The sequence below is a fragment of the Spea bombifrons genome, chromosome 4, assembly GCF_027358695.1.
Source record: "Spea bombifrons isolate aSpeBom1 chromosome 4, aSpeBom1.2.pri, whole genome shotgun sequence".
Classification (NCBI taxonomy): Eukaryota; Metazoa; Chordata; class Amphibia; order Anura; family Pelobatidae; genus Spea; species Spea bombifrons.
Window position 1 is genome coordinate 5,666,717 of NC_071090.1, and position 26,440 is coordinate 5,693,156.

Sequence of the window (26,440 nt, forward strand, 5' to 3'; positions counted from 1 at the left end):
GATTCATCGTGAACCTCACATTTTAATCATATGATAGAAATATGCTTTCTTCTTGGACACCATGACATCAGGAGCTTTCATATTTTGCCTGGACACCTCAAACTTCAACAGGGGTTATTATCTTCCAAGGTAACTTTTTGGAGGTCTGTACAGATAACAATCTGCCGGCCACTCCACTAACGAGACGGACTGCTTAAAAGGTCTACTTGGCATTGTCCTGATGATGGGACATTAGTAAATCCTCATATAACTTAAACAATGGACTGTCTGAAGGTCACTTCTTCGACCTTGAAATATAAGACCTCTTGACACTTGCCCTACAATGTCCTAGGCCTGATGTGACTGAAATGCTCAGGTCCTGTACAAGTTAGGCAGAAGATTATCATAAAAATCATCTAAGCAACCCATTGCTTGTAGAATTGGGCAAAAAACCTTTTTTGTGGCAAAAGAAGGATTGGAATGCACTCGGTAAAACATTATTTTAAATGAGACATTTGGTTACCGAGATGTTGTAAGGATTTTCTGATCTGTAAAACAGAATGCACCCGAAACTGCAAGATTATCAGTACAAATAAATGCATTCACACATTCTTCCATCAATAGAAAGTCATAGGGAAACGAGAAATGATTTAAATAATAAGATGGGGGAAAAAAAAAAAGACAATTAATTCCGGATGGAGATAAAGAAATGGAAATTTTGTTTCAACGTAAAGCAAAGTCAAATAAAAAAAAAAAAACATAACTTTTTTTGTTTGTCAACATAAACCAAAGAAAATACAAAAAAACAAAAGAAAATAAACAAAAATCGGCACTTTTCACATTGTTAAACATACACAATAAAATTAATTGGGCAGAAGGCTGTACAAATTCCAGAGATAAATACATTATTTATATGGTTATTTTACAAAATTCCCATTTTTTTCTTTCTTTTCTTTTTTTTTTCTTAAAACAAGACATTAGCATTTACTTCCCTTTCTATCATGTTGAGTGAGGCAGCATCTTATTTTTTTTTTTTACATTTGTTGTATATTGGCAGGAACAAAAAGACATGTTTTTTTTTTTGTCTGTATAAATACAAATACAAAAACTTTGGCAAAAAAAAAGAAAACTCACAAAATAATCTACATTATTTATAACGAGGTCCAAACCACAATAACAAAAAAAAAAAGGCAAGGATATCTGGAAAAATAAATTCCCCCCCTTAACTCCTTTCTTTACCCAAGGGACACATCATGTTTAATATATCTCTAGAAGAGAAAAAGAAATGAAACCATGGAAATAAAAAAAAAAACCTACGATCCCTTCCATTGTCCAAATTTTAGAATTTGTGCTTAATTTACCAAAGCTCAGTAGCTGTGACTGCAATGGTCATTATTCCGGGGGGAAAAAAAAATGTCAGCTAATGTTCTTTAGCGAAATGCACGGGTGTTAAAAAGGAATAGGTAGCCGTGGAGATGATAAAACTGGTAACGATAGAAATGACGAGATGGTGAAGACAACGTAAGGGGCCGAAGCTATAAAACATAGGGATATTGTGATGTTTTTAGTAAGGAAGTGTTGTGATAATATCCACTCTGCATTGTCAACCTTCAATGAACCCGCTGAAGAGCGATTGTGTTAAAGGGCATGACAACAGAAGATGAAAGTGGAAGGAGCGAAGGACAGTAGGAATCAGGAGGACATGTAGGCTATGAGCAAAGATCGAATGGCCTTATGGTGCCCAGCCTTTCCTCACGCATCTACGAGATGTCCTGATAAATCTGTCACGACCGACCTCCTTCCATTCCATACTCAGTCATCTCAATCCTAAAACATTCTAAAGGAATAGTACAAAACACATTGCAAAAAAAGTGGACATGTCTTCATTTGTTGCCCGTCAAGGCTATAACGGACGTGCTGAGATCTCGTAATCCAAACGACGATGAAGAATCCAGTCAACAGACCATCCGGATGAAGGGTCCAGGGAATTGCCTACAAAATCCCACTGCCTCGAGGCAAGCATTGGGTGATATTAATGTACATGTCCAAATACCTTCCTCCTCTAGTCACACAACCAAGGGTTCCATCACACGATGTTCTGGAGATCTTTTCCAATGGTCCATATGACAAACATTCTCTAAAAATCACAAAGTTTACTTTTTTTTCTTCTGATTAGCTTCTGCTATTGTTCAGTTCTGTGGTTTCTCTATACAGAGGCCTGAGTTAAAATGGCTCCCGGGAAAGAGAAGGTCTTCCCTGACTCGAGAGGTGAACTTCTCCAGCGACGGACCTCCCAGATAAGATGCAAGGTCATTTTGTTTTTTTTGTTCACATGGGAGGTACAATCATTCCGGAGATAGCTGGAAAAGAAGACAGAAGCTTGAGAATTAAACTCTGTCACTTGCAATTTGCCCCTGCCGCTCTGATATTCACAGACACATATACTGTTTGATGCAACACAGAACAGAAATGGACTAAAAAAACAAAAACACATACACGGTCTTCGAATTATAGGATGCGGAGCTGTTGGGGAAATCAAACGTAACCATGACCTGTCCATAAGGCATTGGAACGGCTACACTTGGCAGAGAGAGTGAATGTCTGATGGGGTGGTAGTTGATGGCACCATTTATGATGTCATCCAAATTAGAGGGACTTGACCTTGATAGCTAAACCCCTTTTTTATACTCAACCCCTTATGGATTGCTTTTCTTCTTAAAGGGACACTCTTTTGCACCATTTGCACTTTAAAGGATATGATAGCTGAGCCCTATGGGGTTTCTCTGCCCTCCCTCGCCCTAGTTCCTTGGCTAGCAGAAGATGCATTCCTTCGGTGCAGTGTGCATGTGTGACCACCAACTGGCTCACGTGCTAGCTTCCGTGAGATTTACAGGTGACCCCCCATGTGCATGTCCATAAAGTACGTGCTTCCGTTGAGTGCTTAAAGCAGCCAAGACCAGCACAGACGGTTGAGCACCATGATGGTAGCATCTTTTAATGGTCTTTTTTAAGGCTGTATGAGGGCCGATTGCTCAGAAGAAACAGCAAGTAGCTTATAAGTAGGCAGAAATCACAGGGTCAATGTATAAAAAATTTACTTGTAAATTTTTATCTGTAAAATCCACGGTATGCCAAACGAGCACACAGTCAATCAAAAAGCACCTGACGCGTTTCATCTGTGGACTTAATCGTAGGTCTGAAGTGTGAGACGGATAGCACTTTATGTCTCCCATTTCTCTTTATCTCTATTCTTTTGCTATATCGCCTCTTTCTCTCTTCTTTCTCTCTCATGTGTCCCATCTCTCTTCCTTCTCATAATATCTCCCCCTCTCTCCCCTTCTTCATTATCCCTTTCCTTTCTCATTATATCTCCCCTTTTCTCCACCTCTCTTCTTTCTCATGCTCTCCCCTAGTCAATATCTCTTCCTGTTTTCTTCTTCATCTATCCCCTTTATCTTTCTCTTTATCCCTCCATTTTTTTACTATCCCTCCTCTCCAGTTTTAGCTGCATGGGGCACTTTAACATTTAAAAAAGCCCCTGACATGAAGAGAAAACTATTTTCTTCCATTTTCTCTGATCAATCGGCAGAAGAGTGTTATCTCTAGTATGTAGAAAGCTCAATAAAACAATAATATTAATATGCAGAAAAACGTAAAAATATATCTCAAACATGAGTTGATTCCCCTCAAATGCTGCTAAAATATGATTTATGTTAAAAAAAAAAATCATCAGAATAAAATTAGTGAAACTTCCGGCTCATTTGTTTAGTAAATGTGTTCCAAGGAAGGTATGGGTTAGGTGATATACACACAGGTGGACACAGAAATCACTTGGGTCTCTGTTTATACAAACTCTCTAAATCTGTCATAGCAAAAATAATGATCGGCTTGTTTTTAGCTTCCATTGCCATAATATTTTAGGAAAAACCGACTATGGGCTCCCAGGATCCCTGTTTTACTCATAAATATCAGATATTAGAACAGAATGTGCCAGGGACATGCAGAAGTATTTCAAGAGGTTATTGTGGCTTCTTTTGGTGTCATTTTCCTTCAAGAAGTGAAGTTCTGCTCGTCTCCTCTAGGGGCGCTATTGTATTAATTCTGTAACACTTCATTTTCAAGTGATTTTTATTACGTTTAGTTGAAAACTTTTAAGGAAGGTTGTTTAGTAAACAGATGTGTTCTAATTCTATACTGTGGTGAATTTTTAGTCCTCTTATCACTGCTTATATGGAGCCAAGTAAGACGGCAACACCAAAAACAGACAAGCTCTGGGACTCCAGCTGCCATAGAAGAAGGAGGTCCACGTCTGGTCTCATGGTTCCACTTATGGAGAACCATAAGACATCCCTCAAAGAGAGTAAACACATCCAAAAAGATATGAGACTCACGTCTGAAACCCAAGTGTGATAAAATGTGAGACTCTCTTGAACAGGGGGACACTGTAGACTGTGCTCAGTTCGGGCCCCCAGTTCTCTACACCCCTGTGGTCGGCACCAAAGCTGCTCAAAACAGTGACTGTTAGTTTCAAAAAGGGCCACATGGGAGATATAGGTGGGATCTCCAGGCTTTATGTGTTCCGATTGGCCAGGACAGCCAAATATTTCTTTTATTGATGTCCCAAATTCAAAGACTTAGACCTGGTTGTGTGACAGAGGAACTGTTCTAGACACATATCTCAGACCACAAGCTACATAATGCACTTCTGCTCATCTTAACCCAAAATGACTCAAATTATCAGTGGCACTGAGTTGCTGGCTTGCCGGGCAATGAGGGAGGTCTATATCTACAGGTGCAAATATCTTATTTCAAAAAGAAAATAAAAGACAAGGACGGAACACAGAAACACGACAGGATCAGTAAAGTGGGTAGAACTGGTCACATACTTCAGGAGAAGGCCAAGCCCTGCAGAGAGCCTGCACTGAGGAACTTGCCAGTATCCACAAAAGATTGGTCTGATGAGGGAAGACAAAAGGGCAGATTAGTCACCTGGAAAATGGCATTTTTTATTTATTTTTGTTACAAACCCTTCAGCGCCAGAGGAAACGCAAAGTGCTGCACGGCCCCTCCAAGCTCTGAAAAAGGTTAACATAGCATTATCGTGTTTGGGCTTCTAGAGTGTGGCGCAGAAAGCTAAAAATGGCTGCACCAATCACGTGTCCCTTATGTCAACTTGGCTGAGAGGTCAGTGCCTTGCCGGGACAAGCTGGTAAAGCCGTCGGCTCTGGATCAGTCCTACCTGATGGTAGCAGGTATTTACTATTGTATCTTGTACCTGAAACCTTTGCACAAAGGAATTCCCCATACAATGGACCTTTGACCGCCATTTTGTTAATGTGTGGCATGTGACATTAAAGATTCCCTTTCCCCTTTGAGATCCTTGAGTGTAGGGACTGAAGGGAAAAAGATCCAAGGCAAGGTGGTACTCATGGATGGTTTAGTACAAAGTAATAATCGGGAGTCGGTGATGCTTATGAATGGGTTAGTATCGAGTAAGAATGAGTGTTTTTCGTTATGGTGGGGGGAAGGGTTTGTGTTAAAAGCGCCGGCAGGCAAATAGTTTAAACCAAAGCAAGACAATATCCCTAGATCAACCAGGACGCCCTCATTCTTAATCTGGATTTATTTATCTTAATAATTAAACAATTTATCACCCTGATTTGATGAGATGTGAATCTCATTTTTAAGGAGTAACTCAATAAAAGTATAATAACAAATATTGTAGTTTTACTGTAGTATGATATGATTCCAGTTAAAAAGCGTCCTCGCAGGATGTCTTCTCACCTTGAAGGCTGGTACCATTGGCGCTTGTACAGGTAGGAGGTGGAGACGCCTGGGGTCTGACCACCGGGGCAAAGGCGCTCTTCTGTTTCACCGCCGACACCATGTTGGCCGGGGAGAAGGAGAAGATGCCAGAGGAACTGCTGCAGTTGGACTGAAGGCTGGTGGATGAAGCCATCGTGGGACTTGATGGGACAACTGTAAGATATAATAAAATGGATAGACCTTAACAGGGAGACTTTTCCTGACATCATGTATAACTATATAACAATCCGCTTTTATAGGAAAACATTAAAATGTATTGACATTCTAAGGTTAAAACACATCTACATTTAACAATGTACTTTTCGATATGTTTAGAACTTTTTCCTAAAGTAGACTTTTTGGCTTTCCCCAGTTTTTCTACACATAAACTTACTGGCATAAGGAGAGTTGGCGGCTGAGCCGTTGAGGAAGCTGGGTGAACCGGTGAGGTTGGTCATTGCGCTGTTGCCATAGCCATTCATGGTGGTGGTGACTGAGCTGTAGTTGGTCTGCTGGGGAGTGGTGCTTGGGGCATAGCTATGGGGGGACACGCTACTTGTGTTGCGAGAGAAACCTGAATAGAAGAAACCAAAGAAAACCATAAGATTATTAACATATTAGTATTTTTTATAAAAACAGTAGAATAGCCCAGGTTCTATCTGATGAGATAGATCTTGTCTGTGACCTCATCTGAGACTGGGTTCAATGTCTTTGAGCTCATCTATTAAACATATCATATTAATGACTGCTGCTGCATTAGATAAATTAATATATAGAATGAAATATTAAATAAATATATAACTCACCCTGGTTGGTCACTTGTGACGGCTCAGACACATTTACGGCTAGTTGTCCACTGAAGGAGTTCACCCCCATCATTCCTGGATGCACAGAAGAGTTGGTAAGGGCCGGAAGTTGACTGTGATTTCTCGGAACGCTGTAAAGAGCTTCAGCGATATCGGCCGCTCTCTTCAATATGATTTCCTGAAATATTACGAACATTGTCAGGTTAGATAAACGGAACAAACAGCTTGCAATAACTGATTGTTTGCATTTTGTTAAGCAGGATATCGTCGGGGCTGTCTCTGCCCCGAATTCCTATTTATACACAACCTGGACATTTTTAAAGAATTTTTACTAAAACTATATATATAAATTACTAGAAATTAAAAAAAAATGACAATAAAAATTAAATAATAAATAATCTGTTAATTAATTTCATACACAATAAATATTAACGGTATAATTAAAACAAAATAGGAAGAAATACATAAAATAATATTTAAAAAAATATTATATAAAAAGGTAATATTTATAAAATTAAATACCTGAAATGAAATACTAAATGTAAAAAAATATATAAAATTATTTTTATTTAAAAGTATTCATTTATTTAAAATTAGTCATAAAATTATAAAATTTGAAACTATTTCTATATACATTTTCACAAGATGATTTTTTTTTTCTTTCAGAAATATATATTTATTTATTTTTTTTATTTTTTACCTGATTATTATGGGGCATCCCGTACAGGGCTTCAACGAGATCTGCCGCTCTTTTCAAGATGACCTCCTATAGACGAAAAAAAAATTAAAAATATTACTTTTTGGAAGGAATCAGAATATATATATATATATATATATATATATATATATATATATATATATATATATATATGTATAGTCAAGCACTAGGTATTGTCTCAAAAGAAGCCTTCATGTTTAATCTGATCTGGGTAGGTTACTGCTGTGTAAGTCCAATTGTATTTAGAAGCATTTGGCGATGGATTCTTATATGAACAACCCGTGCGGGAAACAAATCTAATTTCCTTCCCGCTGACATATCTGACTATTTTCCTAGTATCTGTGCACTTAGTGACTGCACCATTACCGTGGAACATCACTGATTTGGAAAATAAGTGTATTTTTGGGTTTTTTTTATTTTTTTTTTACTCATTCGAACAAAAAAATCTGATCTAAATAGACAGGTAAGAAAAAAAAGTGTCTTCTAAGTCAGAGAAGGGCGCATGAGGATTTCTTTTTTTACATTTATTTTTTTTTTTAAAACAAAGTAGTTGTTGACATCAAAGTTACGGAGTTTTACAAAAATTGAAGAGAAAGTCGCTGCCCTTCCCAAAAAGCAAATTGTTATTATTCACTCCCAAGTAGTTTCTCATCAGAAAATTGAGATCTAATTGCATTCATTTTGCTGTCACCATAAACCTCTTCCAAACTCTCAGATGACACGCTTTTAGATCCATATTTGCATTTCTTCAATTTAGAATTCTGCGCCGTATAAAGATGAATTGCATAGCAAGCAGGAGTAACCCGTTTGAAAGTACTGGGAGGAGCCCCCCCCCGTGATATTCAGCCCAAATCGTTCTGATACATCCATCTTTTGCCCTGCCATCCACACTTAACCCCTTCTTTGTGTTCCCGGGGTTTTAGGGGGGTCTGGAAAGAGTCACGGAGAAGAGCTACCTATTTTTGTAATGTAACAAACAGGGGCCACGCTCTCGTTCCACGGAAGCGTGTGGCATCGATTTGTACAGTCGGCTTATTTTCCAATTAGCGACACATAATGGGAGCATCACAGAAATCAGAACGCCGCGTGTTTGATCTTAATTTGCGAAGAATTACGCCGGGTGTTGATGCAGTCCCGGGAACATAAAACTTGGATGAGGGGTCACTTGGTAAGAAACAAGATCAGGGACGATAGGCGGGACCATTTGCTCTATGTAACTGATCCAGAGTATAGATCAAGTAAAAGATCTTGATCTATACACTTGCTGGTAGCATATTGGCATTGAGAACCGTAGGGGCAAAGCGACTGAGATGATTATTCCAACAGCTTGATGACCGAGGCTAAGTTAAGAATGGGAGATGATTTAATTCTTGGCGTGCACAAGAGACGTAAAACACCTTATAAAAAAATCATTCAATTTTCTCCATATATTTACAAAACAACACATTTTTTCCCCCAGAATTATGGTCCTTTTTTCGTTTTTTTTTTTAGATCTAAATATTTGTTCTTAAAGAAAAACAAAAGCGCATTTTTCTGGAACTGTTGGAACAACTCAAAGGCGATTAAAAAAAATATGTTTTCCTGATGTCTATAAATAATTGCTTGTAAATCTAAAGCCAAATTAGACAGGGAGGAAAATGCGAATTTAAAAAAAATAAATAAAATCTAGCGAATAGTGAAGCAAACAGATTGAGACGTGAAGCCGCTTTGTTAACGTTAACCGGTACGCCCCGGCTTGGTATCCTGAAGTATAGGGACCGGAAAATTACCGTCCCTCCGTGTCACTGTTATTCCAGCGAGAGAAAGAGGCCCGAGGCGTTTGTGTTCAGAATCTAATATATTGCCTTTCAATCAGAGGAGAAAACCGCGGAACACACAGGCAAACATGCCGAGTGGGTCAGAAAAAGCAATAAAGATTTTACACAGCTGTCCAGGGTGCTAAATTCTCTCAATAATGGATTTGGCACTGCGGAGTTAACCTTTCATTTACTGCCGATGTGACGAGCTCAGCTTTAATGTCACTCCGCGTTTACCTTGGGATGTATATTTTATGATATTATGTAAGTGGATTGAAAGGGCAGTGCTTGTGGAGCAATTTCCAGGCTTGCGCATGTTTAAAAGGGAGTTGTAATATTTATTGGGTATTGTGTTCTGAGAGCAGATGATGGATTGAACCGTGTTCGCTGACCTTACAATTACCGAACGTGCTCTATTTATTCATTTCTGTGCTATGGGGGACATGTGGCCCATTAGTATGCATGCGCTTTCTTAAAGAAACATTAATGTTGGTTGAGGATACGCGTCGATCATATTTAACGCTGGAAAAGCGGGGTTGGGAGGGGAGCCGTCTTCCTGGTTCCCGAACTTGCATTGTAATGATTCCCTTTCGAATACGGGCTTATTGTTCCTTGGTCTCCATGAAGAAACGACTTCCACCACTGATTATATGTTTATGGAGCTTTTTAAGGATGGGTTAGGGAACGTTCTAAAGCTGAGCAGAGGAAAAGCTTGTTGGATTTGGCCCACCATAATACCGGTGAGAAGCACCGCCAAAACATCTACAACTCCCTCTTAGGAGAACCGTCTGCTGTAGCCATTGATGAAGAGAGCCGTGGCTCAGATAATAGCTCTGTCCCATCAACGTGAATTGGATCAGAACCTCCTGAACGCTCTAGGCAAAGTACCAGTTTAAACCCCTGATGCCTGCAAGGTTGGACCAAGTTGACCATGCTGCCATGAGTATCTATGGGCCTGCATGGCTAGCTGTGGCCAACAGCAGTACTCGTCGACTTAACCTAGATGGTAGCCCCTATAAGAAATTATAGCTTCACCTCCTCAAAAAGCCCACAACTAAAAGTGTGATCAGGAGAAATGTAACAAGCTTTATTGTGAAGACATCACAATCCCCACTCATTCACACCACTATTTGTTTTACGTTAATGCGACGTGTTAAGAGTTGGAGAATGCATTAACATTTCTACACAAAGCTGAGATCCCTAAAACCTCCCCGGAACGGCATACGACCAGGACAATAAATACGATGCCATTTTTTTTATCCCATCAACAAAACTACTACAGCTGTCACGTCTCGCGCTGCTTAACATAGAGGCGACGTTCTAAAGCCCTATAGATGCGGACTCATTGTATTCTGGAGGCCTAGCGGCGTCTTGGGTTTGTCGTCCTGAATCAATAATGCATCGATACACGTTGCACAAAGATTCCATTGTGTTATCAGAGCTCATGGAACTTTACGGCTCGATCCGATGGCTCTTTTTCTGTCTGATCAGGTATAAGAAGGCAGGTTCTGCCCGACCGCCTTCTGGTCTGAGATAGATCTGCCGTCAGATTACTCACCCCTGGCAAAACATGTTGTAAAAACCACAAAATGGCCATGTCGGATCATAAAAAAGACAAAATGGCCTGTCTTAAGTGATGAGTGTTGACAGTCTAGTCCAAGAAGGGCCTACTGTGGTAAATATAGTCCAATGGGCCCTGATGCTGCTGGTTAGGGGTGGTCGGGCTCTTGGCATTTACATTTGCCTGAATTTGGTGAGTTCCTTGAAGCTTACAGGGAACTACTACAAGCTTGGCACTTGGTCATTTGTGGATCTGGAATTCGATGATCTTCAACTACAGGTCACCTGATGGACTGCTCTAAATAAATTAGCGCCTACAGTCCGTACCTGGATCAGAGAGCTTGCGGTTTCTCCCTCAGATGCTGTAGTTAAGAAAAATCACTCTCAGCCAGCCAAGAGAGGTACCTGCCTGTAATGATAGTGAGGTGACCCTGAAAACTGTCCCCGGTCCATAGCATTATGATGAACGAGCATCGTACCGAGGGTGGCTTTTATAAAGCCACGGCAGAAGACAAAAGGGGAGTTGTGTTGGGAAGCCCACCCATTTTCAACATACCCCACCCATTTTCAACATACCCCACCCATTTTGGGCATGCTCCATGCAAATTTCTTTATACTCAATTCCATCGAAGAGCCTTTTATTTATTTGTAGCCTGTGATGGGTCCCTGTCGTTTTTACGTCATGGGTCAGCTGTGATGCGAGTCCGGCCCTGGCCATGTATGTTTAGATCTCGCTATCTCCTGAAGGGGGCGCCACCGATCAATAGGGGACCCCAAGGAGCTTCTTAACTTTTTTTTTTTACAGTTTCACCTATTCTAAAGAGTTGTCCATACCTAACAACAATCTTAAATATTTTGAATCGTTCATCTGCATCCGAAATATGTCACTTCCTTTGAAGATGGGTAATTCTGCCGGGGGGGGGCACCTTTCTGATGACTAAGAATCTGCTTTCCCACTTCACATCAGAGTGTATATTCCGCCCGCCCTGTGTTTGTGGAGTGGGAGTATGCGTAGTTATGTGAGTACGTTTACAGTTATTACAACGAAATGTGTGAAATCTTGCACTTATAAACATTTTCTTGAGTAAAAAAAAAAAAGGGAAAAATCACGTACGCTTCTTCAGAAAAGCACAATGCAAAAAAAGTAAATAGTACGATTTAACTCTTCTGCTGCCACGGGAGATTGCGAGTAACCGTTAAAATATTTCAATATATTATTATTATTATCTTTTATTTATATAGCGCCAACAATCTACGCAGCGCTTAATACAATACATATATTCAAGGGGTATGACAAGACGAGAATTATAATAAATTCCCAAAAAATGATGTATATATATTTAATTAAAAATATCTTACAAATCGCAACGCTATCTTTTTATTATTTTTTTTATTTTGGGACAGGCAGCCAGTTTTTGTTTGTTTTGTTTTTTGTTTTCTAGTTCTCTTTATGGGCTTTGTCCCTGAGAACTTCCACGTTCTCATAAATAAGCTGAACTAAAAGCCCTAATAAGTCCAACTGGAACAAGCTTAGCGCGAAGAGATGAATGATTTGCTTGGCGATATTACCAAGTGGCGATTTGTGTCTGATTGCGGGAGCCGCTTCCTGCTTCCCCGTGCTGCTCAATTAATGTCCGGCGTGCAATAATAGACTTGTAGGAGCTGTTCCTTCGATCGGTCGGCCTCTGCACAGCTGCCTGGGACAGATGACTTTACAATGATGGATCACACGGTATAGCTCTGGCGCTGAGCTCTCTGCCCCAGGGAAAAAACACTAATGAACCAAAGCTCTGCTTGTATCCAACAACAAAAAAAAAGGATCAGCCTCTAAACGGAGCCCCCAAGGTGTCTGTCTCATAAGAATTCTTTACCAATCGTGTGCAGGTGGAAGCAGGACTTTTCTCGATGAGCGATGTAACGTGGAGCTGCCTGATCAATAATCGGAGGGACTCGCAATGTCACAGAAAGAGGGCAATGCTAATGAAGATGTGACGGAAGGTCTCGGGACTCTTTGGGGGAGACTTCTTCTGGTCACTTGGAAAAAAAAGCTTTATAATGATCTACATGGAGAAAAACCGCGGTGGGTCTTATGTTTCTTCCTGAGAAGACCCATAACGGATGAAGAACAAAGTTTTTTTCTTAATTTTTTTAATTCTTCCTTCCCAGTGTCCGCGTATAATTCATAGATAGAAAAAATACCTTACGGGGGCAGATATCAGCCTCTTGGAGCATCTACTCTACCCATTGTCCTATCAACCTAGAACTTTCTGAAGTTCTCTCCCTTCTCCTTCAGAACACCAGCAATCGGCAACAAGGTAGAAATAACGTAACGAGGAGGAATAATCACACAGATCCTTAGAACGGGATGCTAAGACAGCTTTAATAAGCGCGTTGACTATAAAATGTAGGATTTGGGCAAAGCGATGGATCCACCATGCAAGGACCATCCGTTAAAGCACACTGTCATAATATAACCGATAATTCTTCATAGTATGGACGGTCCAAGTGTTTATCGCTACGCTACGTGAGTTTGCATCTGATCCAAAGACCGGCATCTGCCTTTTTTTTTATTCTCTTGATCCAACCCAGCGTGCTTTTTCCCTGGCAAACCGGAACGATACACGCCAGCGACTAAATGGCTGATTTACGAAATGACTACGAGTCGAGCCCTCGCCGTTGCCGCTGCCTCTCTCTCTCTCTCCTTCCGTGGTGTGTGTTTAAATTGTTCTGTGTTTAAATATTCAGCGTGAAGCTAATGTGAACTGATGAACTGAGACTGCATACATACCCCTTCAATCGAGACCGAGAGACAGCGCCGTAGCAGATCATGAGGGCTGAGGAGGTGAAAATGATTTATTTTAAAGGATCTTGCTGACGACTCCTATTATTGTAAGGTTCTCTTAATTGGCTTGGTGCTTGAATGAGTAATTCAGGAGCGCGGGGAACATCCGCCGCTAGTAGCGGCTGCTTAAATGCCCTCCGATGGTTTAGAAGCTCTCCGCAGACCTCAGTAGATTTTTACTTTGATCTTCCTTGTTTTTTTCTATTTCTATTTTTTTTTTTTGTCGCTTCCATGCTTTCTATCGGAATCTACTACAACCTGCCCAGCGCCGCGTTCTGGCCGAGGCCTAGGTCGGCAAGTATGGAGGGCGACAGCGCCTGGGATAATTTCTTAGGGGCAGATTCTTTTTTTTTTTCTGCGGCATGATCTAAGGGGAAGTGCTGTGGTATGATGTCATATCCCAGCTCAAAAAAAAATATGAAAATGAAAGAGGGTTAGGAATCCGGGGTAGGATTTTGGGTCAGTGCCCATAAACGCACCACAATCCTGTGGGCCGAAGTCAGTTTATGACATCATAATAGACGACTTATAGCAACAGTGAGAATTGCAAACGTACGTTTCCTCGCTAATAAAGACAGAGTCTTGTGTGTTAGTTTGCAACACACAACCAAACAGCAACGGGAAGGGTTAAAACCGCAGATTGTGAGAAAATGCCAACGTATCCTTTTAATTGATGTTGTGTTGCCATAACAACAGGAAGATGGCAGATGACACAAACAGAGATGCTCAGCTGGCAGTTTTGCCGAGCAGAGTTCACGTCGCAAGCATCCATATGGACGCTGAGTGTATGGTAATGAGAGGACCATATGGCGGGGAAATAAACGCTGAACAATTGTTCTTTGACTGCACCAGTGAGCCGGCGGGACGGCGTCTCAGCAAGAAAGCCCCCCTGGTCCCCACCCGAGGTCTCCTCCCGTGTGTTTGTCATGTAATCGTACATGTATGCAAGCGCATGCCTGGGTAAACAGCCTAGACACTGGAACTAGAGCATACCGCAAGCTGCCATTAACGTGTTCACTGCCGGGGAGGGGGGTGGGGGCGTGGAGCGTGCAGGAAATATAGGGTCCACGTAATTTCACCTTAAAATAATACGGGATCCGTAAAATAAGAGCCACTACTGTGTCTGCTACCAGGGGGAAGGGTGATGGCGTGGACGGCCATGTGAACATACATATTATTATTATTATTATTATTTATTGTTTTATATAGCGCCATCAAATTCCGTAGCGCTGTACAATGGGTACTCTGTTGGTTATTCTGCGGCGTTAGGTTGGGCAGTGGTTGCTAGTCATTTTTATAATAAATTCAATTAAAAAAAAAATAATTTTGCAGATCTGCATGGTTATTCCCCCCCTATTACATTATCTCTGCCTGTTTGCTGACCGCTGCTGATTGGTTCAGGCAGGGTGAAGAAGGGAGAGAAGTTCTCGAGACGGACATTAACATTAAATATCTCTAGATAAAGGAATCCGGCTATGGGAAAAGCTACATTTCCCCCCCTTTACCGAGCTGCGGTGTTTGCAAACAGAGTGTCGGACTGCGCCATCTGTGCCCCCCCCCCCCCCCTGGATGAAGCGCACACATTGCCCCTAATTGCCACGTTGTTTCTTAACATCCATCTCTTTATTGCTCACGCTGCCGGAACGTGCTATGTGTTTGGTATTTGTGTAAATCCCCTGCTGGATATTTATATATCGCCGCGGCAGGGTTGTTAATCGCAGCAAACTAAGTATACTGATAGGAACACGTCGGAACGTCTGGCGGCGCGCGTGTGTCAGGCTGCCGAGCGGTGGAACGTAGCGAACGCGACCGGCCACAAATGTTTCGCGGCTAAGGATCGCGACTCCTGGTGATGCCGAAAAGACATTTTTAAACCTGGCAAAAATACAGCATAGTCGAAAAGTGGCTTTATAGGGTTAACGTGGTTATTACTGCGCTGTGCTCTGCGCCGCGGTTGGTACAATAACAATAAAATCAAGGGCCACTGAATTTAATTGTTATGGTACCATAACAATAAGTGGCCCCCCTAGGAAGCCTCCTATCCCCCCATTGTAGATATCTGTGTATGCGTGTTCTGGGACATGGCCTCCTGCGTTGTGGCTTTCGTCGTTGCCCCCTGTCCTCGTGTCTTCCGTGTTGGTAAAGTCCACCTGCACCCGGAGCCTTTGATCCTCCTATTGCATACCATGTTTTGCAGGCCTCTGTCAAATGCCCCCGCCCCCCCCTTAGGATGTAATGGCATGTAATTGTATTATGATGTATAATTCATAAACCTCTTTCTAAAGACCTTAATGCTTTCAATCACTCGCGCACTCAGCCTGACCGAAGATTTGTTTTCAGAGCGTTAGAGTAGGAAGGGGGGGGGGGTAACTGGGCGCAGCACACGGAATACGGGGGGGTAGGTTGGGGGAAGCGTTAGAGTGGGGTGGGGTATCTGGGTGCAGCACACAGAATACAGGGGAGTAGGTTGGGGGGAGCATTAGAGTAGGGGGGGTAGCTGGGAGCAGCACACGGAATACAGGGGGGGGGTGGTTGGGGGGGCAATTACATTTGTGTGAGACGGTGGAGGGACTGCTCTGCGCGTTGAGTTGTGAGGACTGGGAAACGGGAACGCAAAAGGACCTAAGAACTCTGCCTGCTTGAGAAGTGAGTGAATGAAACAGGGGAGAGGTATAGTATTCGCTCGGTGGTGTCGGGTAGCACGTGCATGCGCAGCGTTCTCATGGCATTAGACTCAGCCACAGGTTATTGCAAGGTAACCAGCTGCAGGGAGCCCCCGGGCGCATGCACAGCTGTCAGGGGTTTCTCAGTCTCCAAATTCTCCGAAATATTATACCTTGGGGAACGTACTTAGCACTGGAACTTGTTAGCAGAGTCGGCGAACGACCAGACAGATCTTTTTGTCTATACCCATTCCTCTCGCGATGTACGTGGAGACATATATACACCCGGGCAATTATCACCAGGGGTTACAAAATATATTTTATTGGCTAACTGACTTGTATTAGATTGTAAGCTTTTGAGGCCACACAAAGAAGAGACCTGTGCAGTATCAAAAGCTTGCAATCTAATGCATTCAGCCTGTAAAGGTATCAATACCTCTAACACCATGGCGTTTAGAAGCCAAGAAAGAAAGGTTAGGAGCCACCACACAGGCCTAGAACATGTATGATTCATTTTAGTGGACTAAGGTTCACAGTGTAAGATGTAGAGCTTTCAAGACCTCGGTGGTCTCTTCTTCACATGAAAAGCTTATATCACTCTACATCTCGCTCTGTAAAGCTAGTCTGCAGTGAGGTATCTTCTTCTTCAGATTGTCTTTTACTCGGACAGTTTATGGTTGGGGAAGGAGTTGACACGGTGGACTTGGTGGTTCCTTTTTTTAAAAAAGCATAACTAATAAAAAAAATAAACTTTTTTTTTAAAACCCAACATTTGAAAGCTGCTGTGCTGCGGGAATAGAATGTACCTTGGGTAGCCTTTCGGGATCTCCCGGGTGCCTGGGGATCACTTTCTGCAGCCTCTGGAATCCATAATCAATGGTCGGCTCGTTTAAAGCTGAAAGATACATTGAAGCAAAACGAGAATATTGTGAGTTCTAAAGCGTCCCAAAACATTTTTACCAAATAACGAAGAACGAACCAATTTTAGCAAACAGGGCAACAAGGTATAGTCCACTATACCATCAAAGGTGGCAAGATGACCCTAAGCCAAAGATCATGGGGGGGGTAATATATCGTCAAAAGCAAGAAGACATCTCTTCTGGAAAACAGTTACATAGTCATCTTTTATATACATGGCGCCAACAGATTCCGCGGCGGCGTACATTGTACAATGAGGTCATACATGGAAATTCTAGAGGCGTTGAGGCGCGGCTGGCCTCTGGAGCTTACAATCGAATGAGAAAAGCCTGGAAGGACGTTTCTCTGCCCGGAAAGGGCGTCTATCGGTTCAGAGCCTTAAGATGTAAGGAATGAAATTAAAAAGTGAAACGCCGCTTGGTCCTTTGTCTCTCTCGGCTGGCGGAGCGGGCGCTCCACATATCTTTAGGCAAGCGAAACGTGTCTGGATTTCGCCCTCCGTAGGAATGACGAAGGACTATCTATCCCCGACAGCTGCGGGATATCATCTGTCTTCTGTCTTGATAATCACCATGCCGGGGTATTAACACCCTCTCGATTGTGTCCATCTATTAAAAAAAACAAGTGCGAGCGCCGCCATGAATTCATTTCCCCGCCGCATAAAAAGGATTATTAGGGAAATTGTATGAAATCCTAATTGACCCTGTAGTAATGGAAGGCGTTGTTAATATCTCCTCCCGATTCCGCTGCCCCCTTTCCCGCAGACAGGTAGAGAATCCGACGGGTTCTAAAAGGACATTTAAATTGAAAGACTGAGTGCAGAGGCATAATTACACCAATAAAATCCTTTAACTTGTCAACTTGTAAATTTAAATGGCGATCAATCATTTCTGCGAAAAAGAAATAATCCTTAAAGTGTCCTGATTGACAGCACATAGTTTAATATGTAAAAAAAAAAAAGAAAAAAGAAAAAAAAAACGAAGAAAGCGAGCGAGAGGGAGGAAAAAAAAAATAAAGCATTGGGGAAAGTGGCTACTGAATCCATTTACAGAATACAATACTTCGCATAGGTGAGTAAAAAGCCAATAATTACTTCTGTGAATGCACAGCCATCAAGATAAGTACCGTTAAACTCCGGAAACTTTTTTTTTCCCCAGTTTTTTTCTTTTTTTTTCTTCTTTCAATAGAAAATGATTTAAAAAAAAAAAACATGCTGCGGTGTCACTAAAATTAACAGCCCCCCCCCGATTTTAATTAGTCGATGATTACTGTATTAATTGTAGTGCCTTGAACCAGGATGTCTCTGTAAATGATATACAAGCCATCTTCCATAATGATTTTATTATTTTTATTATTTATTGTTTTATATAGCGCCATCGAATTCCGTAGCGCTGTACAATGGGGTTAATTCAAAGTCTTTTGATGCTTCCAAGGATTGATTTTATGAACATTGCTCTCCAGCATGATGTTTGCCAAGAACCCACCATGGAGTTCTTGCTCATCAGAGCACCTAGATTTTTTTTTTTGGGGGGGGGGGTGAACCTTTCATATTACTGACTTCACTGTATTTTGTAGGACCAACCTTGCTAGAACCTGTATCGTTCATAGTTAAAGCTGTTAAAATGATTTTAGATGACTACTTTTACATTAACTAAGCCTTTTTGGAGGACCAGCTTGGTCCTTCAGGCAGGAGAAGCTCCGTAGGGTTGATCCTTCATAATCCAGAGTGAAGTAAAGAGATGAAATCTTTCCACTTCCATTAAAAAACCCTCTGTTTAGTGAATATACCCCTTAACATCTATTAAAAAAAGTGATCAAAATATGTTAGGGGGATCTTTAACCGTTTCTCAACTCTATCGTCCTCTTCAATGTCATTGGGCTCCTAGGCTAATGGTCCCCATGTTAGATGACATTTCTGAAGACCATCACCACATCGCTATACATACTCGTTATACATCGTCAACAAATAATCAATTTCTAACAATAACCACCATGAGAATAGAATGAATGATTTTGGATTATCCTAGTTGGCCAAAAAAAAAACATTTTTTGTTTTCCCTTTATTGTCATCAAACAAATGGGAAATCAAATCTAAAATTCCACTAAATCTAAAGTGAATCCAACAATTCTGTCCAGCAGAAAATGATTTGCATAATAATTTCCCACATTCTGGGCAACGGAACGCAAAGTTTATGAATTACTGTTGACCAGAGTGGCCTCGGAACAGCTGGAAAGAATTAGCGATGATAGATAATGTGTAATAAATTTAGGAGTAAAATGGGTGATTTTGATCCAAGACATATTCCTTTCATTGCCCCGTAGAGCACCCAAAATTATCATACGGACCTTAAAAAAATTCCATGATGTCATTTTTAATATTATAAATTAATTCCTCTTCTTTGTGGCACATTCAAATATTTAAATTGGCAAAAAAAAAATATATATATATATTTTTTTTCTAGTTTCTACTTTTACGAGACATTATCTGTTTTTCCTTTTTTTGAAAAATATAAATTTGTATTTTTTTCCATTGATTATCAGCGCCGCCTGAATCACTTTAGGGAATCGGGAGAAAACAATCACATTTTAGAGACATTAATTCGTTTGAAAACTAAAGGGAGGAAGGAAGGGAGAAAAACACGAAACCCATCACGAGATGGATTTTGTTGGCGTTTAGTAACTGGAAAATGATTGAGGAAAAAGATTTATACTAAACCAATTTTAGCAATATATAAAAAAAATAAAAGACTAAAAGCGGAGTATCCCTCCCCTTCTTCTACACCAAGAAAGTTCTGCAGCTAAGTTTCTCCTGAAAATAACACAAATATACAAGAGATGCATAGAAAATCTTTGGAGGGATCGATGAGCCGTCATCTGGCACGTTAAATGGTCTAGTAATTTGTGAATAAGGCTTAGATCTATTTGTAACTTCACCAGATGAGCTGCGTATGGATAGCTAGGCTGGGACGTTGCGTTTTTTTTTTATCCTGGTTTCCGACCCAGGCCAGCCATGGGCTAAGTGGCACGTTGTAGGACCGGACTCGTGTTAATGAGGTGGCCGTCACTTTAAGGCCAGCGGCCGCCTGATGTCGTAAGCGTTTTCTGCATATATTTAGCCGTTGCCCGCACCCGATCTGCCACTGGAAGGGCACATCGGATAAGCGTGTGTCGGCGGCGGCCAGCGTGCCAGATGGCCAGTCGGGGGCCTGCTGCCAGCGTGTATGACACTGATCACAACTCTGGACAGGTACCACGCGCCACAGCAATAAACTACGGATCCATAACCAAGCAGCAGTAAACGCATTTTATAGCATGAGGCGCATAGCCCGGCTTCGCCGGTATCCAGACGTCAATTATTTCAATATCTCTACATTTCCCTATCAGTCAGATCAGCCCATCGATTTATCCTGCCAGCATGTTTAATACAGATCAATATGTGTGAATCGATGAGTCTAAATGTCTCTGTCTGCTCATAATCTTTCAATATGGCCATGTCTGTCTACTGCTCTATCTATCTAGATCTGTCACCTTGTAGGCTGTTGAGATCTGTTATTAGCTATCTATACCTATCTAGAATTATCTAGATCTATCTGTCTATCCATCTATCTATCTATCTATCTATCTCTCTATCTATCTATCTATCTATCTATCTATCTATCTATCTATCTATCTATCTATCTCTCTCTCTCTCTCTCTCTCTCTCTCTCTCTCTCTCTCTCTATCTATCTATCTATCTATCTATCTCTCTATCTATCTATCTATCTATCTATCCATCCAACTATCTATCTATCTATCTATCTATCTATCTATCTATCTATCTATCTATCTATCTATCTATCTATCTATCTATCTATCTCTCTATCTATCTATCTATCTATCTATCTATCTATCTATCTATCTATCTATCTATCTATCTAACTGTCTATCTCTCTATCTATCTATCTATCTATCTATCATCTATCTATCTATCTATCTATCTATCTATCTATCTATCTATCTCTCTCTCTATCTATCTATCTATCTATCTATCTAACTATCTATCTATCTATGTGTCCATCTATCTAACTATCCTGAATCTAAGACGGAAGCAAGGACTGAATAAGGTTTGAGTCTTTACGATGGACAGACTAGACGAGCCAAATGGGTCTTATTTGGGTCTTTAAGGCCCTTTAAATGTCTACAGCCCTATCTATCATCTATCTATCTATCTATCTATCTATCTATCTATCTATCTATCTATCTATCTATCTATCATCTATCTATCTATCTATCTATCTATCTATCTATCTATCTATCATCTATCTATCTATCTATCTATCTATCTATCTATCTATATCTATCTATCTATCTATCTATCTATCTATCTATCTATCTATCTATCTATCTATCTATCTATCTATCTATCTATCTATCTATCCATGAATGTGTCTGTCCGTCTAGCTGCACACATCCTGTTCTCGTTCTTATTATCTTCTCTCTGTGATGTCTTCTGTTCTCGTCTTGTTCTCCTGCAGTTGGCAGGCTGTGCCTTCACATTCCTCCCGACGCTCACAGCTCTCGATGTAATTGTTCATCACGATTCTTTCTGGGAGTTTTGACATCGCCGGTTATCAGGGACAAGACTGGGGACGCATGGAGTGCGTGTGATAAACAGGCTTTGCGTCTCTCATACCCCATTGCGCTCCCTGACACTACCTTTATCATCTCGTTTGTGCTCTGAATGAGCTCCAAGTAGCAATTGCCGGAAAACAGGCAGGCGATAAAGAACATTGATTTAACACATCTTGTTTTCAATCATGCTCGGGTTTTCGTAACTTGCGTTTCTCCCGGTCTTCGTCTCGTCGCTTTTTATCTGACGGGCTCAGCCCTTCTCGCTACGAATGAAAAGGTCGCCCAATAAGACATGGTTTGCTGGAACCGGAACGCGCGGCGGGGAAAGTATTTTAGATAAACACTGTCAGACACAGAATTGCAACGGCACAATTTCCGAGCGACAATACGTATTATTGTGCCGCGAGGTCCTAACGAGCCTGTGATGGTTTGCCGGCTCACGGCGAGTCGCTGAAAGATTATCTAGGAACGAATATATTTCTAAACTGTGATTCCCAGATGCCGTGATTAGTCCATGACGTTAAACTGTCCTAGAGGTCACAGAGACAAGGGGCCTTCAGCTCCTTAGGCCTAGCCCTATACTTCTGTCATATGGTCCAGTGTTCTGGAAATTACAACAAGGCACAGGAGAAACATTCTCGGAAAAACAGCAACATTTTGACCAAATTTCTTTTTTTTGAAAATCTGAGAAAATGCATTTTTACCAATAATTTTCGGGTTGGTTTGTGGTGGGATTTTAGTATAAAGGAGCAGCCTTCCTTGTTTCGAGAGCCCACCAGTAGAAACGGACAAAAAGTAATGCTGGGATTTTTAAAGAAAAAGTTGATTTGCTCCTAAAAATGTGAAGATGCTCATCGTGTCCTTGGTCCAGGTGTTGAATTCACTTTTCTTTTACATTTTTTGGAATTAGAGTTCCAAAATTGAAGAACACAAAGTCATTTTTGTTTACCCCATTCTATAAAGCGATCCTTTTCTACTTTTGTCTCCAATTTTGGTCAAAATATGAAACCGCTCTACACAGGCAAAAAAAAAGCTTAAAATCCACAAAATCTCTCCTAATTTCTGAAGTCATGGACCTTTAACACAAATAAATCCATAGATAGTTCCTAAAGCTTGTGCTTTCTGATGGTAACCTCCATGTCCTTGTCTAACGTTCTCTATATTCTCCTCCTATCACCTTTACAAAGGCTGCATGGACCAATCAAAAACAATCAGCAACTTTATAGGTGAGAGATCACTCGGGGTGGGAGAGATTAGATGGGGCGGAAGAATCATGACGATGCTGAATTCAGGACGTTGACATCGCTGCTCCTATCTAAGGTGGATTTCCAACATTGGCTTATTTGATAATCTGATTATTTGACCGAAGCGTAAAACATAGGATTTATCAAAAAAAAAATCTCAATGTATCTTAATGTATCTTCAGGGTACACTGCCCAACATCCCCCCATCCATCCACTGTGCCTCACCACCCCCTCCATCCCTTGTGAAATATATTGCTGATCTTGGAGTCTTTGTAACACTAGGAAGCATCATCCAGTTTCCTGATTCTATTAACATTGATTTCTGATTCCTGGATCTCATCTCCTAACCCCCCCCCACTCCCCCGAACGGAGCGCAGAACAGACACTTAAAAGCAAAATAATCAGGAGTAATGTTTCCGAGGCTTAAAGTGGGAGTCTGACAGAATATACCAGGGCTTTGAAAGCCGCTTCGTGCTGGTGAGAATACGCAGTGGCGTGTATTAGTGAGACACGTGTAACAGGGGGGTAATAATTCCATGTCGGAACACCTTGTTTAACCCCTGTGCTCTGGCACCACACTGGATAACAAGGGGAGTCGGTAAGTCTGTCAGTGGCTAAGCTTCTTAACGCCTCAAAGAGAAAGATATTCATTATTTCTCGTGCAATTGACATGTCCCCTGTTAAGCCAGCATAATTAGAGGTTATTCCTGCATGCGCAGATCAGGAACCATTAACCCACCTCTGAGCTCGGAGCTCATTCCTTCTAAGATCCTTGGAAGCCTTTTAAATTCAAGTCCAGGTTATAAAAGTTATCCCAACCCTTCTCACCACCCTAGGTCAGTATCAAGGGTTCCTTGAGAAGAACCCACATTTTAATTCACTATAAAAACCCATTACAATCTACCACCAGCAGCAGAACGCTCCCCCATTCACCCATGGGTATGGGCAAGTACCCTGGCTCTTCTCATGTACCTACTTTCCCGCCCCGACTGTCTGCCAACATGTTCTAGTACCAAGCACACGTGAATGCTCGAAATACCCGCAGGCCAATAAGTTCCACGGCAAGCAGACTGAATTCCATTAAAAATATGTCGTACGCTGTGGATTCTTCTAAAAAAAAATGGGGGGGCGACAGGGGGGACAATTAGTTACATTAAGAAAATCTTTCCACAAATTTATAGCAGGGCATCTATAGGAACCCATATGTCTCGGCGTGAATAGTAAATAGATCCACGTGGTACAGGGGAGGTAGGCGCTTTGGACAGTAAGCTGTTTAATATCAACATTATTTAGGCTGAAAGCGGGAGTGAGAAGTGGTAAAACCTTAATAAACTCAGGGCAGCCGCACTCTGCGAGGAAGGGGCAGCTGAGTGTGAAGAGACAGGGACCAAACGCCAGATTGTAACCGTTTTATTACTTTCTCTCCTCATAAATTTCCCATTTTAGAAGTTAAGTGTAAATTGAGGTTTGTGGCTCGCTCAGAAGAGGAACCCAATCTTTTTTTTCTTTTTTTTTTTGGAGCCGAGGCTTCCAACGCAGCAGCTGCGGGGTCTGCCACATGCAGGGCGAGTTCTGATTTCTAACGTAATATTGGCCCCCCGATCTACGTTAGAATCGGGCTCCGAGCGCCTGCTGCGGAAACAGCTGCGGGTATTCGGGGGGGGGGGAGGTTTTTTTTTCGGGGCTGTGAAAACCGAAGACAGAATAATAACTCGAAGGAAAGGAAGCTGGTAACGAGCGACGTTGAAAGATCGAATAAAGAATGTGGAGAAGACAGAAGCCACCGAGATGCCAACAGAGTCCCGAGAGAACTTAATCTGCAGGTCGGAGAAATTAAACCCATTATTTTTGGGTTGCCTGAAGTATTCTTATGGTAGCCATACCAGTGACATCTGATCATAGACTTGGACCAACCACTGCGGGCATCTCGGGCGAGGTACATTATTCCGCGAGATGCATTTCTGCCTTATATCTTGACCAAACATGACCAAACATTGCATCTCTATATTATATACTATACATTATATTTCATGTGCTTATAACCCGATGAAAAGTGTGAGGCCCGCCTGTAAATATCTATGTATATGTGTTTTTATTTATATATAGCGCTAACGGATGTACTTTACAGCTTATGGTAATCTTATGCTCAGGAGGTAGCACATGGCCGGCTTCCTCTATTCAGCGTTATTGCGTTTTTGGTTCCAAAGACCACATCTGGAATTAAGTGGAACAGGACGGGAAAAAAAAAAAAGAGAAGAGAAAGGGACGTGGAGGATAGGGAAGAAGAGGAACCCCCGGGTTATCAGGCCGGATGCTGGAGATAGAAAGAGATGGAGATGCAGGCAGAGGGATGGAGGTGGAAGAAAGCGTGTAACGCGGGAGGAAAGCGGGAGCCGTGTTCCAGGTGTCTCGTTCCCCGAGGAGTCAGCTTTTGAATGTCGGTGATACAATTACCACATGTCAAGTCAGAAGGGATTTCAAAAAAAGCCCTCCTGTCACAGCAGGAAGGTGACAGTGAGTTTGACCATAGCAGATCCGGATCTGTTTTCTATTGCTTGGTCAGACTCTGCGCCGACAACCGCTACCCAACCCCCCCCCACCGCATCCTTCAGAGCTCTGCGGTGTCCATGTAGCAAGACCATGGAGCCAGAGAGCTAATGAGAAGAAGTGCATGCGCACCTGTCCTCTGGATCAATACACACACAGCAGCAACACGCTCCAGACACCCCCGTCTCGCGGCTTCATTTCTCTTCTTCCCACAGACGAGTCGTGTTATTATTTCGTTTGCTGGGTCGATATCTTACAACCTTTTTTTTCTTATTATTTTATCTGCTGCTCCATAAATTTTCTGATTACTTTAAACAAGGGGGGTTTCAGTTAAAGGCTGTAATTCATATAAAAAGTGAGACTCCCTACCCCCGCTCAACGCTCAAGAAAAAAAAAAAAAGAAAAAAAAACAATTTTACGTTTTTTTTTTCCCCCTGATAAATTTGCCTTTCCCATCAAAACGCTGTTAACCCATTTAATGCCGTCTAGCACCGGCCCCCTGGGCTATATTTACATATTTCAATGGAAACAGGTAGTGGATCAGCCGTCAACGGGATGCCATGAGTATAGACCATGGTGTATTAATGAATTAAGGAGTAGTCAGTGTCACGGATGAGTAGGTCATCACGCAGACAGTGAACTCATTCCTGGAGTCCGTCTATGGTCCCTGAGAGTCAGGAAGTGTGACGCTCTCCCCTCCCCGGCCGTCTCGAGCTCAGATGATGATGATGAATGGAGATGCCGCGTTCGGGCTGTTATTGGCTTTGCTTTTGTCAATATGTTTGTGTTGGCATCAGCTTCTCGATGATTGATCTCTAATTCCTGGCTGATCAGTTAATAAGAGAGGACAGAGAGCGGGGCAGGGATTGCACGGTATTGCCCTGTGAGTTCTGTTGAATTGAAACATTTCATCTCACCCCTAGACAATGGTTTATTAGGGTTGTATTACAT

The 26,440-nt window shown here is 41.7% G+C and overlaps 1 protein-coding gene across 4 annotated transcripts in view; it reads right to left on the reverse strand.

The window, feature by feature from the left end:
- Positions 1 to 675: 675 nt before the first annotated feature.
- EBF1 (EBF transcription factor 1) overlaps positions 676 to 26,440 on the reverse strand; it is a 166,225-nt gene continuing 140,460 nt past the window's right edge. For 2 of the 4 annotated variants that reach the window (XM_053465653.1, XM_053465652.1), the window contains exons 11-17: positions 16,976 to 17,064; positions 7,291 to 7,356; positions 6,591 to 6,768; positions 6,179 to 6,358; positions 5,764 to 5,958; positions 4,866 to 4,934; positions 676 to 2,339 (exon numbers count right to left, since the gene is read on the reverse strand). In XM_053465653.1, the coding sequence (XP_053321628.1) occupies positions 4,867 to 4,934; positions 5,764 to 5,958; positions 6,179 to 6,358; positions 6,591 to 6,768; positions 7,291 to 7,356; positions 16,976 to 17,064 (776 nt within the window). In that variant the 3' untranslated portion in view covers positions 676 to 2,339; position 4,866. The remainder of the gene's footprint in view (positions 2,340 to 4,865; positions 4,935 to 5,763; positions 5,959 to 6,178; positions 6,359 to 6,590; positions 6,769 to 7,290; positions 7,357 to 16,975; positions 17,065 to 26,440) is intronic. The other 2 variants (XM_053465655.1, XM_053465654.1) reach the window with 1 other exon arrangement.